Source organism: Aulonocara stuartgranti (genome assembly GCF_965226115.1).
Source record: "Aulonocara stuartgranti genome assembly, chromosome: 22".
NCBI lineage: Eukaryota > Metazoa > Chordata > Actinopteri > Cichliformes > Cichlidae > Aulonocara > Aulonocara stuartgranti.
The window spans coordinates 29,089,398-29,102,654 of record NC_138957.1 but is presented as its reverse complement, the minus strand read 5'-3'; the positions used below and the strand labels follow the sequence as shown (position 1 = coordinate 29,102,654).

The 13,257-nt window shown below is 39.6% G+C and overlaps 1 protein-coding gene across 1 annotated transcript in view; it reads right to left on the bottom strand.

The window, feature by feature from the left end:
* Positions 1 to 5,089: 5,089 nt before the first annotated feature.
* The window catches only part of nfatc1 (nuclear factor of activated T cells 1), a 56,654-nt gene continuing 48,486 nt past the window's right edge, over positions 5,090 to 13,257 (bottom strand). Inside the window, exon 10 of the mRNA XM_082522095.1 lies at positions 5,090 to 7,981. Within this exon, the coding sequence (XP_082378221.1) occupies positions 7,926 to 7,981 (56 nt within the window). The 3' untranslated portion in view covers positions 5,090 to 7,925. The remainder of the gene's footprint in view (positions 7,982 to 13,257) is intronic.

Below are 13,257 nucleotides of genomic sequence, written 5' to 3'. Positions count from 1 at the left end.
AATTCTCCATCTTACCAGACTGTAGTTGAAAACAGAGAGAAGAAAAATCAGTGAAAAGCTGCCAATAGAGGTTTAAAGATTCAAATGTTTTACATATCCACTCACCAAACACTATTAGGTACACTATGTATTTGAAACCTCCTCCCTCTTCTCCTTCCCTTTAGCACTGCCTTAATTATTATAACAATTATTACAATAAGGCATTTTTGCCCAGAGGACTGCCGCTCATTGGATATCTTTTCATTTTCAAACTATTCTCTGTAAATTCCAGAAATGTTCATGGGGAAAGACCAGCAGACCAGCGTGTCTGGCACCAGCAACTATGCATCATTCAGAGTCATTTAAATCACCTTTCTTCTCAACTTCAGCAGATGGTCTTGATCATTCTACAAGCCTAAATGTATTGAGATGCTGGCATGTGATTGGCTGACTAGATGTCAGCGTCAACGAACAGTTAAACAGGTGTACCTAATAAAGAGACCAATAAGTCTATATGTTGTAATATAAATGCTAGGGTATTATATAAATACAGAAATGCCTACTGTATAATAAAATGTGTTTTAATCATTTACATTTTTATATTTTTTGATACAGTTTCAACTTAGTTGTCCTACCAGGAAATAAAAAAAACATATGCAACTTTATTTATTGATTTTGATCTTCAAAAAGATTTTTTAAAAAAAGAGAAGAGAATCTTTACTGTACTAACGGAGTTTTCAAAACACAAGCATTTTTGAGAATCAGTTGTAACATTGTGACCTTAAAAATCTGTGTATTATTAACTTTTTCTTTAAAAATAAGGCTTAAATAAGAAGACGACAACAGACATGACATGAAATGACATTTATGAATATAATCAGACAACAAAAAACACTGAAACTCAAAGTCTGTGCTTACCAGGTGTGTAAAGCTGCTGCTTGAAGGCCAACAAAAATGACAGACTTTACAGCGCACACAGTACAAATGACACCTGATTTCCCTAAAAGGCGACAACTGGGTTAAAGGCAGGCAAGCAAAACACGTCCTGATTTTCCTACTGGCAAAGTGTGAAGGATGTTCGTGACGGTACTGGCTGTGACATTCTCAAACATAAAGGAAAAACAAATGTAAAGAAACCAGCAGCTGAGCGCTGAGATTTATTGTGTTAGGCAAAGCAGAAATCCCACAGACCACAAGGTGTCAGTGTGGACCATAACTGAGAAAGAAATCCTGCACGCTGCACTGAAAGCACTATCAGGAGCACACAGGTTATCACACAAGACTCAGAACAGTACTTTTATTTTTCTTTCTGAATATACATTTTATGTTGCTGCATCACAAATGTTTCTGCTTTTGGAAATGAATGGTTATGTTATTTATTTATTTTTAGCTCCAATCAAACAATGAAGAGCAGATACTGGTTAACACTGGACGAGTCAGGAGTTAATGGTTGCAGGATTGATTTCTGCTTTCACGCAAGAGCTCTGATAATCCCAAGAACACTTAGTTGTTGTAAAAAGTATCAATATTTTTTCTGGTTATATCATGTCACTTTATATTAATGATGTTTCTCTGTTAGTGTGATAAATGTAGCCTATATGAGAGATGTAGCCACTGTGATTTTAACATCACTGTTTCCATATCAGATTTTCAGAGTCAGACGAAATCATGCTTGGATGGTTGTTCTAGTATTTTATGTCCCCATTACTTTGCAGGTATCTGTTAATGTGCATCGCTAACCGAGCTTACTAAAGTTAGGGGGTAATTTCCCGTATATAATGTACATAGCATGCTAGTGAACATGTCATGGTCACTTTTGGATCAAGAAAATGAAGATAAATGAAGATACATCAGCTATAAACTTAAAGTTCAGACTTCAAAATGGACAAAGTGATGACTTCACAGTGCCAGCATCCACCTTTTTATACAGTCAATGGTCAGATTTCTCAAACTTAAGCCGAAGGAGAAAGGAGCTTTTCTCTTTATTTTCACCTTGACCTTTATAGTCCTTATAACCTTCCTAACACTGATGAATACATCTGTTGGCAAGAAATGCCACCGCAATAATGGCTAAACAGCTATGAACCAGTACATCGATGATGCAGACATTAATCTGGAACATTTTCCTTGTAAAATAACAAAAAAGGTCCTCAGTCATACGTTGGCTTCCTAAACTGGCACTCTCAAAACTTAAGAAGTCAACGTCTAAATGTTAACTCACTGAGGGCTAGAATCATCCAGGCTTCCACCCCACACTGCAAACACAACCGCCGAATTTTGGATTCAGTATGTAAAATAAACACTGCATTTGGTTGTTAGAACTAAAATAAATACAATAAAAAATACTGCGAGTTGGCAAAAGTACTCGTTTGAATCACGAACACCCCAATTTATATATAAGTGTGTGTTTATCACGAACGCGTAAAATAAACACACTGACAACTATAGTAAGACTCAGTATAAAGAACTTATAAACACTGTCACTCACTGTTTCACTGCTTAAATTTAATTCTGACTTAGGAAAAAACACACATGCAATGTATCAAGGTTTGAGAAGTTTTTTTTTAACAGATATTTTTACTGAGAATTTTTCTTTAGTGTTCATATTTTACTTTTACCGTAATAAAAGGCACCCTTTGCCCTCCATTCATTTCAATTCATTCAAATTCAAATTTTTATTTGTCACGTACACAGTCATACACAGTACGATATGTAGTGAAATGCTTGGACAACTGCTCGTGACCTAAAGAAAACAAAAAAGGAAAAGGCTATGAATAAGATAGGAAATAAATATGAAAAATTAAAAAGGGTAAATTTAACTAGGAAGGAATAAAATATAAATTAAGGTTAAAAATGAAATAATTGTACAACACAAATTAGAATGAAGGGTAAATTTAACTGGGAAGAATAAGATAAAGATAAATATATAAATTAAAGTTGAAAATAAAATAACTGTACAACAAAATACACAATATAGAACTATATAAGAATGTATGAAGAAATCTAAATATAAATAAATATATACACAATAACAGCAGCTGTACAAGTATTAACCGGAAATGAAGAATATAGTGACCAGTGTTGTGCAAAACCAAAGTCCAGAAAGTCCAGTGTGTGTGTAAGAACCATATGTGTGGGTCAGGACTGTGTGGTGGTGTGATTGAGAGACCGTATCGCCTGCGGGAAGAAGCTCCTCCTCAGTCTCTCTGTGTTGGTCTTCAGGGAGCGGAATCGCTTTCCTGACCTCAACAGAGAGAACAGTCTGTTGTTGGGATGGCTGAGGTCCTTCACGATCTTCCTGGCCTTGGTCCAGCACCGCCTGCTGTAGATTGAGTGCAGGTCAGGGAGCTCGGAGCGGATGGTGCGCTCAGCTGACCGCACAACCCTCTGTAGAGCTTGTCTGTCCTGCATGGTGCTGTTCCCGAACCAGGTTAAGATGTTTCCCGCCAGGATGCTCTCTATGGTGCACGAGTAAAAGTTCCTGAGCACCTTGGAGGGCAGTTGGAAGTCTCTCAAGCGTCTGAGGTGGTAGAGACGCTGTCGGGCCTTTTTCACCACGGTGTTGATGTGACAGGACCATGACAGGTCCTGCGTGATGTGAACTCCGAGGTATTTGAAGCTGTCCACTCTCTCCACTGGGCACTCGTTGATGACAGGGGTCTGGTAGTTCCTCTCCTGCTTAGTGCTGAAGTCCACTATCAGCTCCTTTGTCTTACTGACGTTTAGAAGGAGGTTGTTCCTCTGGCACCAGTTCTCCAGATTCCTAATCTCCTTCAGGTAGGCCGTCTTGTTGTTATCAGAGATCAGGCCCACCATGACGGTGTCGTCAGCAAACTTGATGATGGTGGTGGAGCTGGTAGTGGCCACACAGTCATATGTGTACAAAGAGTACAGCAGGGGGCTCAGAACACACCCCTGGGGGGCTCCAGTGATGAGAGTGGTGGAGGCTGAGACATGTCCGCCCATCCTTACTGCCTGTGGTCTGCCAGTTAGGAAGTTGGAGATCCACTGACACATAGATGAGCTGAGTCCCAGATGCTCCAGCTTGGTGGTGAGTGTGGAGGGAATTATGGTGTTAAATTCATAACATATTTAAATGAATACACTCTTGGAACCTGATTTGTATATGATGTGTAACATGGAACATGACTGACATGACCTAGTTACCTTCAACAACAACATTTGACCCAGTGCTTAAAGCAAATATCAGCTGAGGTTGATCTTTATGCACAAACTGAGGTGAAGTGGAGCCTAACATGATCGTCTCACAATTTAGAGGATGTTTCAGAGCAAGGAAACTCAGATTACAGCCCCTCCCATGTAGATAACTCTGAGCCAGCAAGCGAGACATTTATCCTGAAGGCTTTTGTGACTCCTTGCATGCAAAAAGCGACACCACCTTTTTACAGCAGCTTCAGCGGCACCGGTAAAAGGATCACAGCGTGGGTCTGGCCTTAATCAAGAAGTCACAAAAAAAGCCAACATAAGAGGACAGGAAAGGTGGAGATGCAACTTCTGCTCTGCAAAAATAAAACAAAATGAGGAACAAATGTGGGAAACACATGCAGTACTTCAAGGTTTCCTACCACTGCTATGAATCCACAGATTGACAACTGAAGTCGAGTTAGAATTGACAATTATAAATGACAGTTATGAAAAGTTTTTTTTTAAAAAGATATACCGTAGCAGCGAGGGCAGCATTTAATGGTTGTAATGATTATACACAGTTATCTAATGAATCCCAACAGCTGGCTGTTATGTTTTCATATCTTTGGTAAAAGAGGAGAGGATATTGTGTGCTGTGAAAGCTAAAATAACACACTCTCTGTGCTCTTTGAAACATTGAGGATTAATAATAAATGTATTTATGCCAGATATTATAAATTCTGAACAGATCTGTAGTTCAAAGTTCAGTATAACAAACTTATTACGAGGGAACCTTTGGTCCATTACCTTTACCATATTACCAGTATGTAAACTAATGATTTCTTTTAGTCTTTTTTCTAACCTAAGGCGATGAGACAAATTGCCGCCTTTGTTGTGATAACACACATAATGTACATATAAAACTGCTGATTTCATTCCTACAGTAAAACTGAGACAACGCAGATCAAAGAGATGAAGGCTTATTTATTGACAAGTACACAAAATATGACAAAGGAGAGTTATGAGTTACTGACAAAGAGTAACCTTCTCCTCTGAAACATTTCAGTATGGCTTCTCTCATGCTCTTCAGTTACACAGATTAAGACTCATAAATACATATAAAACTGGGAACAAGTGTGCGAGCGCTGACAAATTAGCAGGTAAACCACAGTATGCAGTATGTAACCGTCTAAAACAAGCTGTATGATAAACGTGAATAAACGTTGAGCTCATGCTAAGAGAATAAATATGAAAATACAAAAACAAAAATGTGTGTATATTCGTATTGCTGTTCACCGCTGCAAAGTAATCTTTGGATTAGAGATATGACGGTGAATGTTTACATTCTCTCAGAGATTAATGCTACCTGCATGTTGCATAGCTTCCAGGGAGTAATAAAAGTCAAGCTTCATCAAAACTGAGATGATTTTTTTTAAAAAGTCGAACCAGTATTACTGCAGCTAACATTTTATTTGTTACTTTTCAAGTCTGTATGTATTCTTTTTTATTAAAAATGACTAAAAAAAGGTGTAAAAAGCAGTTAACGGCTGGGTTGGAGGAAATGACTTGTCAACTTAATGCAGTGGCTGAGCCAGACAAGTTTATGGGGTGGCCAGGCAGAAACAGATGACTATTTATTTTTCCAGCTTAGCATTTTTTTTGTGTCACTTATCATTTGCTTATGCAGGCATGTAGTAGCACATTATGAGGGCTCATTTAACACTCAGTTACAATTAGAAAGTCTTATGCTGCTAAATTGAAGCTAAAGTTCATAAGATAATTACAATTTCAACTGATGGATGAGCTGTTAAAATGGTCATGGTGTTTACAAAAAAAGTTCTGCTAGAAAAATAGAGGTTACTAAATGTAACTCCAGTTCTGTGATTATTTGCATCCCTCTTAAACAAGCTGAGAGCCATTCAAAGAGAAGTATTCCACTTCCTATTAATGCTATTGCACAAAAACTGGTTTGCAGCCGGGCTTGCAACAGATAGTCATCAATGATTAGGATTCAGTGGATGGCTAAGATAATTATTTATACAAGCATGCTAGACAAAACCCCCATTTCTACTTTGCTTTTTGCTGATACAGTACCGATAATGGATGAAAGTATTGGGACACAGCTCTCAATCGTTCAGGTGTTTTCAGTCTCATTGCCACAGGTGTATGAAATTAAGCACCTAGCCATGCATTCTGCCTTTGCAAACATTTGTGAATGAATGTGTTGTTCTAAAGAGCTCACTGAATTTGAGTGTGGTACTGTAAGGGGATGCCACTCTTACAAACAAGTCAGTTGCTTTCTTCCCTCCACAATCAACTATAAGTTGTATTACTGCAAAGCGGAGGTGTGTCAGACCACGTGAAGCTACAGAGCAGGTTTGCCGTGCATTCTGGGTACAAGTCGCCAATGCATAACTGCAGAGCTCCAAACCTCCTCTCACATTAACAGCGCAAAAACTGTGTACCAGGAGTTTCGTTTTGTGGGTTTTAATGGCTGAGCAGCTCCTGTAAGTGTAATGTGTAGGTGGTCCAGTGCTTTTGTTCATAAGCTGTATGCCCAAATTGAAATAAAATGACACACTCGCTTTTTGGTTTTTCTGAAAGGAAACCAATTTTGCCCAAAACACTAGCCATTTGCTAGTTGTCTGTTAAGGATGTAAGTCAGGACGCCGCTGCTGCCCACTTCATGGCTGAAATCAATACAGCAGTTGCCATAATGTGTCAAATTGTGCTGACACACAGAAAGGTATTTAACTACAACATACAAATTGAACTACATCTATAGTCTGTCAGGAAAAACCTTTACCCTGCAAACTTTCACTTTTGGGATACGGCTTCAGTTCATCCAGGACTATCGCTAGTGCCATTTTTTTTTTTATAGTTTTTCGAAGTCCTGGTTGGCTTCACCTTTGGCTGTCCTTGGCTCCACCCCTGCATTAATGAAACATTGACAGGAACTGCCACTAGTTTAGTGGATAAGTGCTTGTTGTTGGTTCTCTGCAAGAAAATTATGTCTGAACAGTATGATGATGGGGAAAAATCCAACTTTCCATTTCCAAAATGAAAGGCTGAACTCCAGACAGACATCACAGTATAACAGACAACATAGTTTGCTGACTACATGCAAGTTACGCTGCATGTACTCTATCTTCTTGCATTCGCCATAATCCCTTAATTGTCACTTTTGCCCACAGTATCCACTGTTCAGGAAAATGTAAGTTAAGTTGCCACTAAAATATATTTAATTTGAAATTTTGAGGTTGAATATGTGAAGCCAAGGCCATGTCTTTTTGCTTCCAGTCAAAAAGGCACTTGTCTTTTAAATGGTTTCTCTGTAAAGCCAGATATGCAAACTGGAGCACTACACATCCAAATTTATATACAAATGACACAACTCATGGGCACCGACTCATTTACAAACCGCAGCCATACAAACAAAACCCCCAAAACAACAAAAAAACCCAAAGAAAACAACAACAACAACAAAGCAAATCTTGGTCCTCTAAAAGCACACTTTCTTGTAAAGGCTGGAAATGGCAGGTTTGGTTGCTACATACTTAACTTACATGTCAGTCATGTAATCTATACCTTGGATAGGTTCTATGTAACGTTATTATATATGAAAAACAAGGCACACGTTGGACCCTGATCATCTGGACAATACATTTAGAATTGTTCTCCTTGCGTTTCCTTTTGCTGCTTCCTGCATGCCTTAGTCCAAACATGTGGAGCATAATGTCAAATTCATTTGGTGCTTCCCTTTTTAAAAAAAAATTCCTGTCACTTGTGGTGACGGGAAACTACGCGTGGCTGTGGACGGAGATGCTCGACAAGTCGTTCCTGATGATCTCGTTTACTGCAAAAGGAAAAGAGAGAAAAGGATGATCAGGATTTCAGGTTTCCTCCAAAATACCTAAAAAGGCCCGTTCTAAGTCTCTTTTTCACTTCTTATTCAGTCCAAGCTTGAAACATTGATGCAATGTTTTTTTTTGGTCACTTTTCAGTTCTTTTCACAGTTTTGTCTCGGAGTGTTTTCATCAAAGTGGGCAGTGTGTCACCTTTATGCACACAGTGTTAATTTGGCAGGGTTACTGCTCCTGAAGGGAATTATTCTGAACCTGAACCTAACAAAGAGGCTATAGTGCATTGATATAACCAAATAAAAACCAAGAAAAACAGTTGGTGCAGTAAAGTTCAGCACAAAAATGTCAACTGATAAACATTCATGATAAAACCTGATAAAGTCTTTAAAACACACGGATTAATTCTTGGCTCATTTTTATTATTACTTTTGAATTTCTAATGTTCATTTAATTCTTGCAGCAAGTTTGCATAAGATGAGCCTGAAATAGTTTCAGCAATCACACAAAAACAAACACTGACATTTTATAACATCTAACACACACAGAGTTTTCATTCATCTCAATTCAAATTTATTTATATAGTGCCAAATCACACCAACAGCTTCCTAAAGGTGCTGCAACGTAAGAAGCTACGCAGTAACGGAGAAAACCCCCTACAATCAGACAATCTCCTTTAAGTAGCACTAGGAGACGCCTCCCAGGCTCAAAGGGGCACCTCCCTGAGCCTGGGTCTGCAGGAGGTTTCTTTCTGTTAGGAAGAAAATAAAGAGCATAGGGAGACAGGAAAAACACATGCAGCAGTGACATATAAACACCTGGGGAGGGAAAGGAGGAGGAGGCGAGAGAAGAAGAAATGCTCAGTACATCACAGAGTATAACATGAAGCTCCCCAGCTGTCTGAGCCTATAGGAGCAAAGCTTCCAGCTCTATCTGTAAGCTTTATGAAAAAAAATGAAGGTTTTAATAAAGTTTTTGTTTTTTAAAGGCTTGGTCTAACTTTGCCTGTTCGCTGTTGGGTTCATCAAATACATGCATTTTTTAAAATGATGCCCTTATAAGGATAACTAGAGAGCCCAGAAAAAGTAAATGTGCTTAGTAAAACTTTGCTTTTCTCATTGCACAAGGCTATTATACACTTGTTAGTACATCTATAAGGTGCTATTTCTGCCAGTGTGAGCAAAACTCCTCTGAGCCATACAGAACCTGTTATTTCCTCTGAGTCAGTCTGATAGAATCACTTTACACTGGAGGTCCCCAGGCATTTTTTTATCAGGAGAGATGATGCAACATCCTGCTGCCTCCAGGTGCACTTGTTTATCTCTTTTTATCAGCTGTGTACAGATGGTGTGCCGTGTTCAAAGAGCAGCTACACAGTCTGACTGACTGTAGCTGCTACACAAGAAAAACCTATACGTACATATGAATGCACCGACATCAGTCATTTTTGGTTACTATAATTGATTGTGTTGTTTTTCGTCTGTCTTGATTTTTACTGTTCTTTAAACTGTGAATGTAAACACATTTATTACTTGGAAGTCAGTTTCTCCCTCATTAGTCTGCTGTTTACGGTTTAACCCAGTATCTAGGTTAAGCCCACGTCCGCTCCCCTTTCATAATGATGAGAAATGTGAGAGGAGAAGGGGAAGACCCCTGGATCTGGCCTGAAGAAACCAAGCCAGAGGGCTGAGAGAGGAATTCCCTCTGTCTGGCTGGTCAGAGCAGCAGCCTCCCCCCCCCAACGCACACACACAATGGAAGATGTTTTTTTTTCCTTCTTAAAACCATCTATTTTCATTGCAGGCAACAGAGCAGCTCTTTCCTCAGTGACCCAGCACTGGCACGGACACTTCCTACCAGAAATACCCCACACTTCCTATCGCAAAAATATAATGGGTTGCATGTGTTGCTCAATGTCAGCATACACACATACCCACCAAAAAGGAATCAGTGTGCGTGGGAGGCTGTCATGGTGAAAAACAAAATAATAAAAGTGTGTCATAATCACCTAAATGTGTGGATGCAAAACCTTCGTACCAAAACGCCAAAATCATCTAGATTCTCACCGAAGCTGTTTACAATTACAGAGAGATACGTTACGCTCGTCTAGACATGAAGTAAATGTGCTTGGCTCGCTGACGGACTGCGATTAATAAAGGAACAATGAGATCTGTTTGGCATGTTTGATATCTACAGTACAGCAGCGGTAACTCCTGCTCGTAGCACAGAAACACATGGACACACTGAAGCTATTATGCAAATATGAGGCTGAGATTCACAGCAATGTGTCCTCATAAGAAACAAAGTCGGTGAAAGGCAAGGAGGCAAGGCAGCAGGTGCTTTAAATCACTTCCTGTCGACAAGCTTCCCCGGCATTATTAAAATGTAAAATTAGAGGTAAAATCTTCGCATTTCCTCTTCTTCTAGGTCAAAGGTATTTGATCTAATCTTTCACTTTTGTACCAAAATCATCTTGCAGACATTAAACAGAAGGCTGCAAAGGAACCTTTTAGGTTTTAGCTGCATGCTGATGAACGGGGCTGAAATGATTTGCCAGTTAATGAATTAGCGGATCCATAAAAATGAAAATACACACACTTTATTAAGAACATCTGTTCTGCTGCTCATTAACACAAATAACTAATCAGCCAGTCAAACAGAAACTCAACTCAGTGCATTTAGGCATGTGGTCAGGATGACGTGCTGAAGTTCAAATAATAAATCAAGGCATTTTTCTTCACTCAGAATATTGCTGACTACAACTTTTCAAATTTAAGGATTTTCTACTTATCCTTGAAAATTGAACCATTTGTCAGACCTGCTTGGCATCGTGAAAATTATGACTGCGGCAGCAACAATTTAAATCAACGACATAGCCGAACATTGCGCAATAACAGCAGCACAGTTTTGGTGCTTAAACAACGTTGACAAGTTGATCACCTCAGCAAATGTAGGAAAAAGACTGGAAAATAAACCTACAGCTAATCATCGGCTACTTTTATTCGTGCTTCATTTGAAATTCGTTGCAAAGCCTCTAATGATTCATCAGTGCAAACCGGCAGTGACTTCTTGTGCAGTGGACTCCATCTTGCAGCTGAGGTCATGAAATCGTCTTGAAGGAGGCTTGACTTGGCTGCACGCAATCTAAACTCTCCAGAATTTAGCTTCAGGTTCTGTTGTTGTAACAGTAGAATCAGAACGGTCTGTTCTTGTGTGCATATGGTAAGGCGAGATGCTTTTGGCGTGCGTCACCAGGACAGCGTACTGCCACCACTCATGCGAATGTGAGACCGGTGTTACCAGAAGACACACTTGAACCTGAAGAAATAAACTCCCAAACCTCATCTCCACCCTCCTACAGTCTGTCACTCCACCGCCATGTGTGCTCTCCTGGCCCGACTGAACCGACTGACCTCCTCTCCTCTATTTGATCTGGCTTTGACCTTCTGTGCATCTGGAGGTGGAAGGATATAACAGCCGAGTTCAGGGCTCAGGGGCACGTTATTACACCGACTTCTCAACGCGCGCGTCGAGCCAGGCCGCCGGCTGTAAATTTAGGACATCAAGACATCGTCAGGCCTCCACATCATGTCATCACCTGTCCGGTAACTATCCAAATCATGGATGAATTATGCCGTGCAGATGTTTTTCTTACGCATCATCATGCGCCACATCTGGCTCAATGGCTTTCACATGAGACTGAAACAGTAAAAAAGACATAATTCAGTTTATTCTGATATGAAACAAAGGAAGGGCAGGCAGTAAAAATTTATCTTTTGCCTCAGTGAGGCCACGGCATGTACTGTTTATGTGCCTGTTACCATGGCCTACTTTTCGTTGTGGTGTCACATTTGATGTGGAGGGTCTAATTGAAAGAAAAAATAAAGTCAATCTATCGATCTCTAAGTGTGTTTACAACAAAGCTCTAAAAATAGGCCCAGCACTAGTGTGACATCTGTGTCATGTGGGTCACATTGATTTGCTTAAGAGAGCTGAGCGACAGAGACGCTTCAAACAAGTCCACAAACACACAGAGACGCATGGTAACATCTGCCCTTATTTTATTTCACAAAAGGAAATAAATATGTGGTTTTGATCAAAACTTTGAGGGAACTAAATTTGTTTTTACGCCATAATCTGGAAAGGGAGGTTGCTAAACAAGATTTTCGTGGAAGAATCAAAGAAATTGAATTGAAGCATTATAGTGGTTAATATATTTGATATGTTGGTCTATTAAAGATAGCCTGTAGCAGTATAGGCATATACTCATCAGTGCATTGACTGTGGGTTATTTGCAGCAGAGTAAGTTAACAACGGGGCAGACAGGGTTACCGAGTGAAACTCACGGCAGCTTGTGAAATAAGTTTTCTCGGGTGGAAAAGGCCAATTTTCTGCTCTGCATTGAAAGGAGGATTTCAAGTTAGGGATTTCTTTGTAAGGTGGGGGACACAAACTGATGGTTTGGTCACCTTTACTATTGTTCGTCCCTCACCTATGGACTTAAACTGTGAATAGTGTACGACTAGAAACCAGGAGTGATTAAGGAGCAGCTGAAATGAGTGACTAATTCATTCATTCATTCACGAGGGGTTGTTCTCTAACAGAGTATGTTGAGGTGGTTCAAGAATCTGATTAGAATGAATCTTGGATGCCTTCTAGGTGAGATGTTTTGAGATTCTCCAACTAGGAGACAAGCCCAAGACAAATCCAGGACACGATGGACGGATTATGTCTGCCAACTGACTTTGAAAGGCCTCGATTTTCCCTGTAGCAGCTGAAGGAGGAGCTATGGGGAGGGGCGTCTGGGTCCTAACAAATGCCAAAACATGCTCTGACTAACTGACAACAGCAGGCCCGGCTCGAGTGTCTAAAAAGAATATCAGCTGACATATTGATGGATCATTTTTGGGTTCCAAAAATCAATATAGGCACTAGCATCAGCCACAACTTGGAGTATTGGGCAGGCTCTAAAATAAACACGAGCTCTGTTCAGTAGCTGCCTTGAGGCTTTCAGTCTTATCACATGTTCATTATCAGCAGATGCTGCTTTGGTTCAGTCGTCACTGAATTACTCAAGTTTTCATTTTTCAAATTTTCACATGACAACAACTTAATCTTTTGATTAAGATCAGGAGTTTATTTTAAATAATAAATACTTTTACCGGCATGTTCATGCATCTAACTCTAACCCAAACTCAAAGATAATCATCAATATGAATATGATTTAACGGAAGATACTGAGGCAATTTTTATCAAGCGTTACATCTGCTGT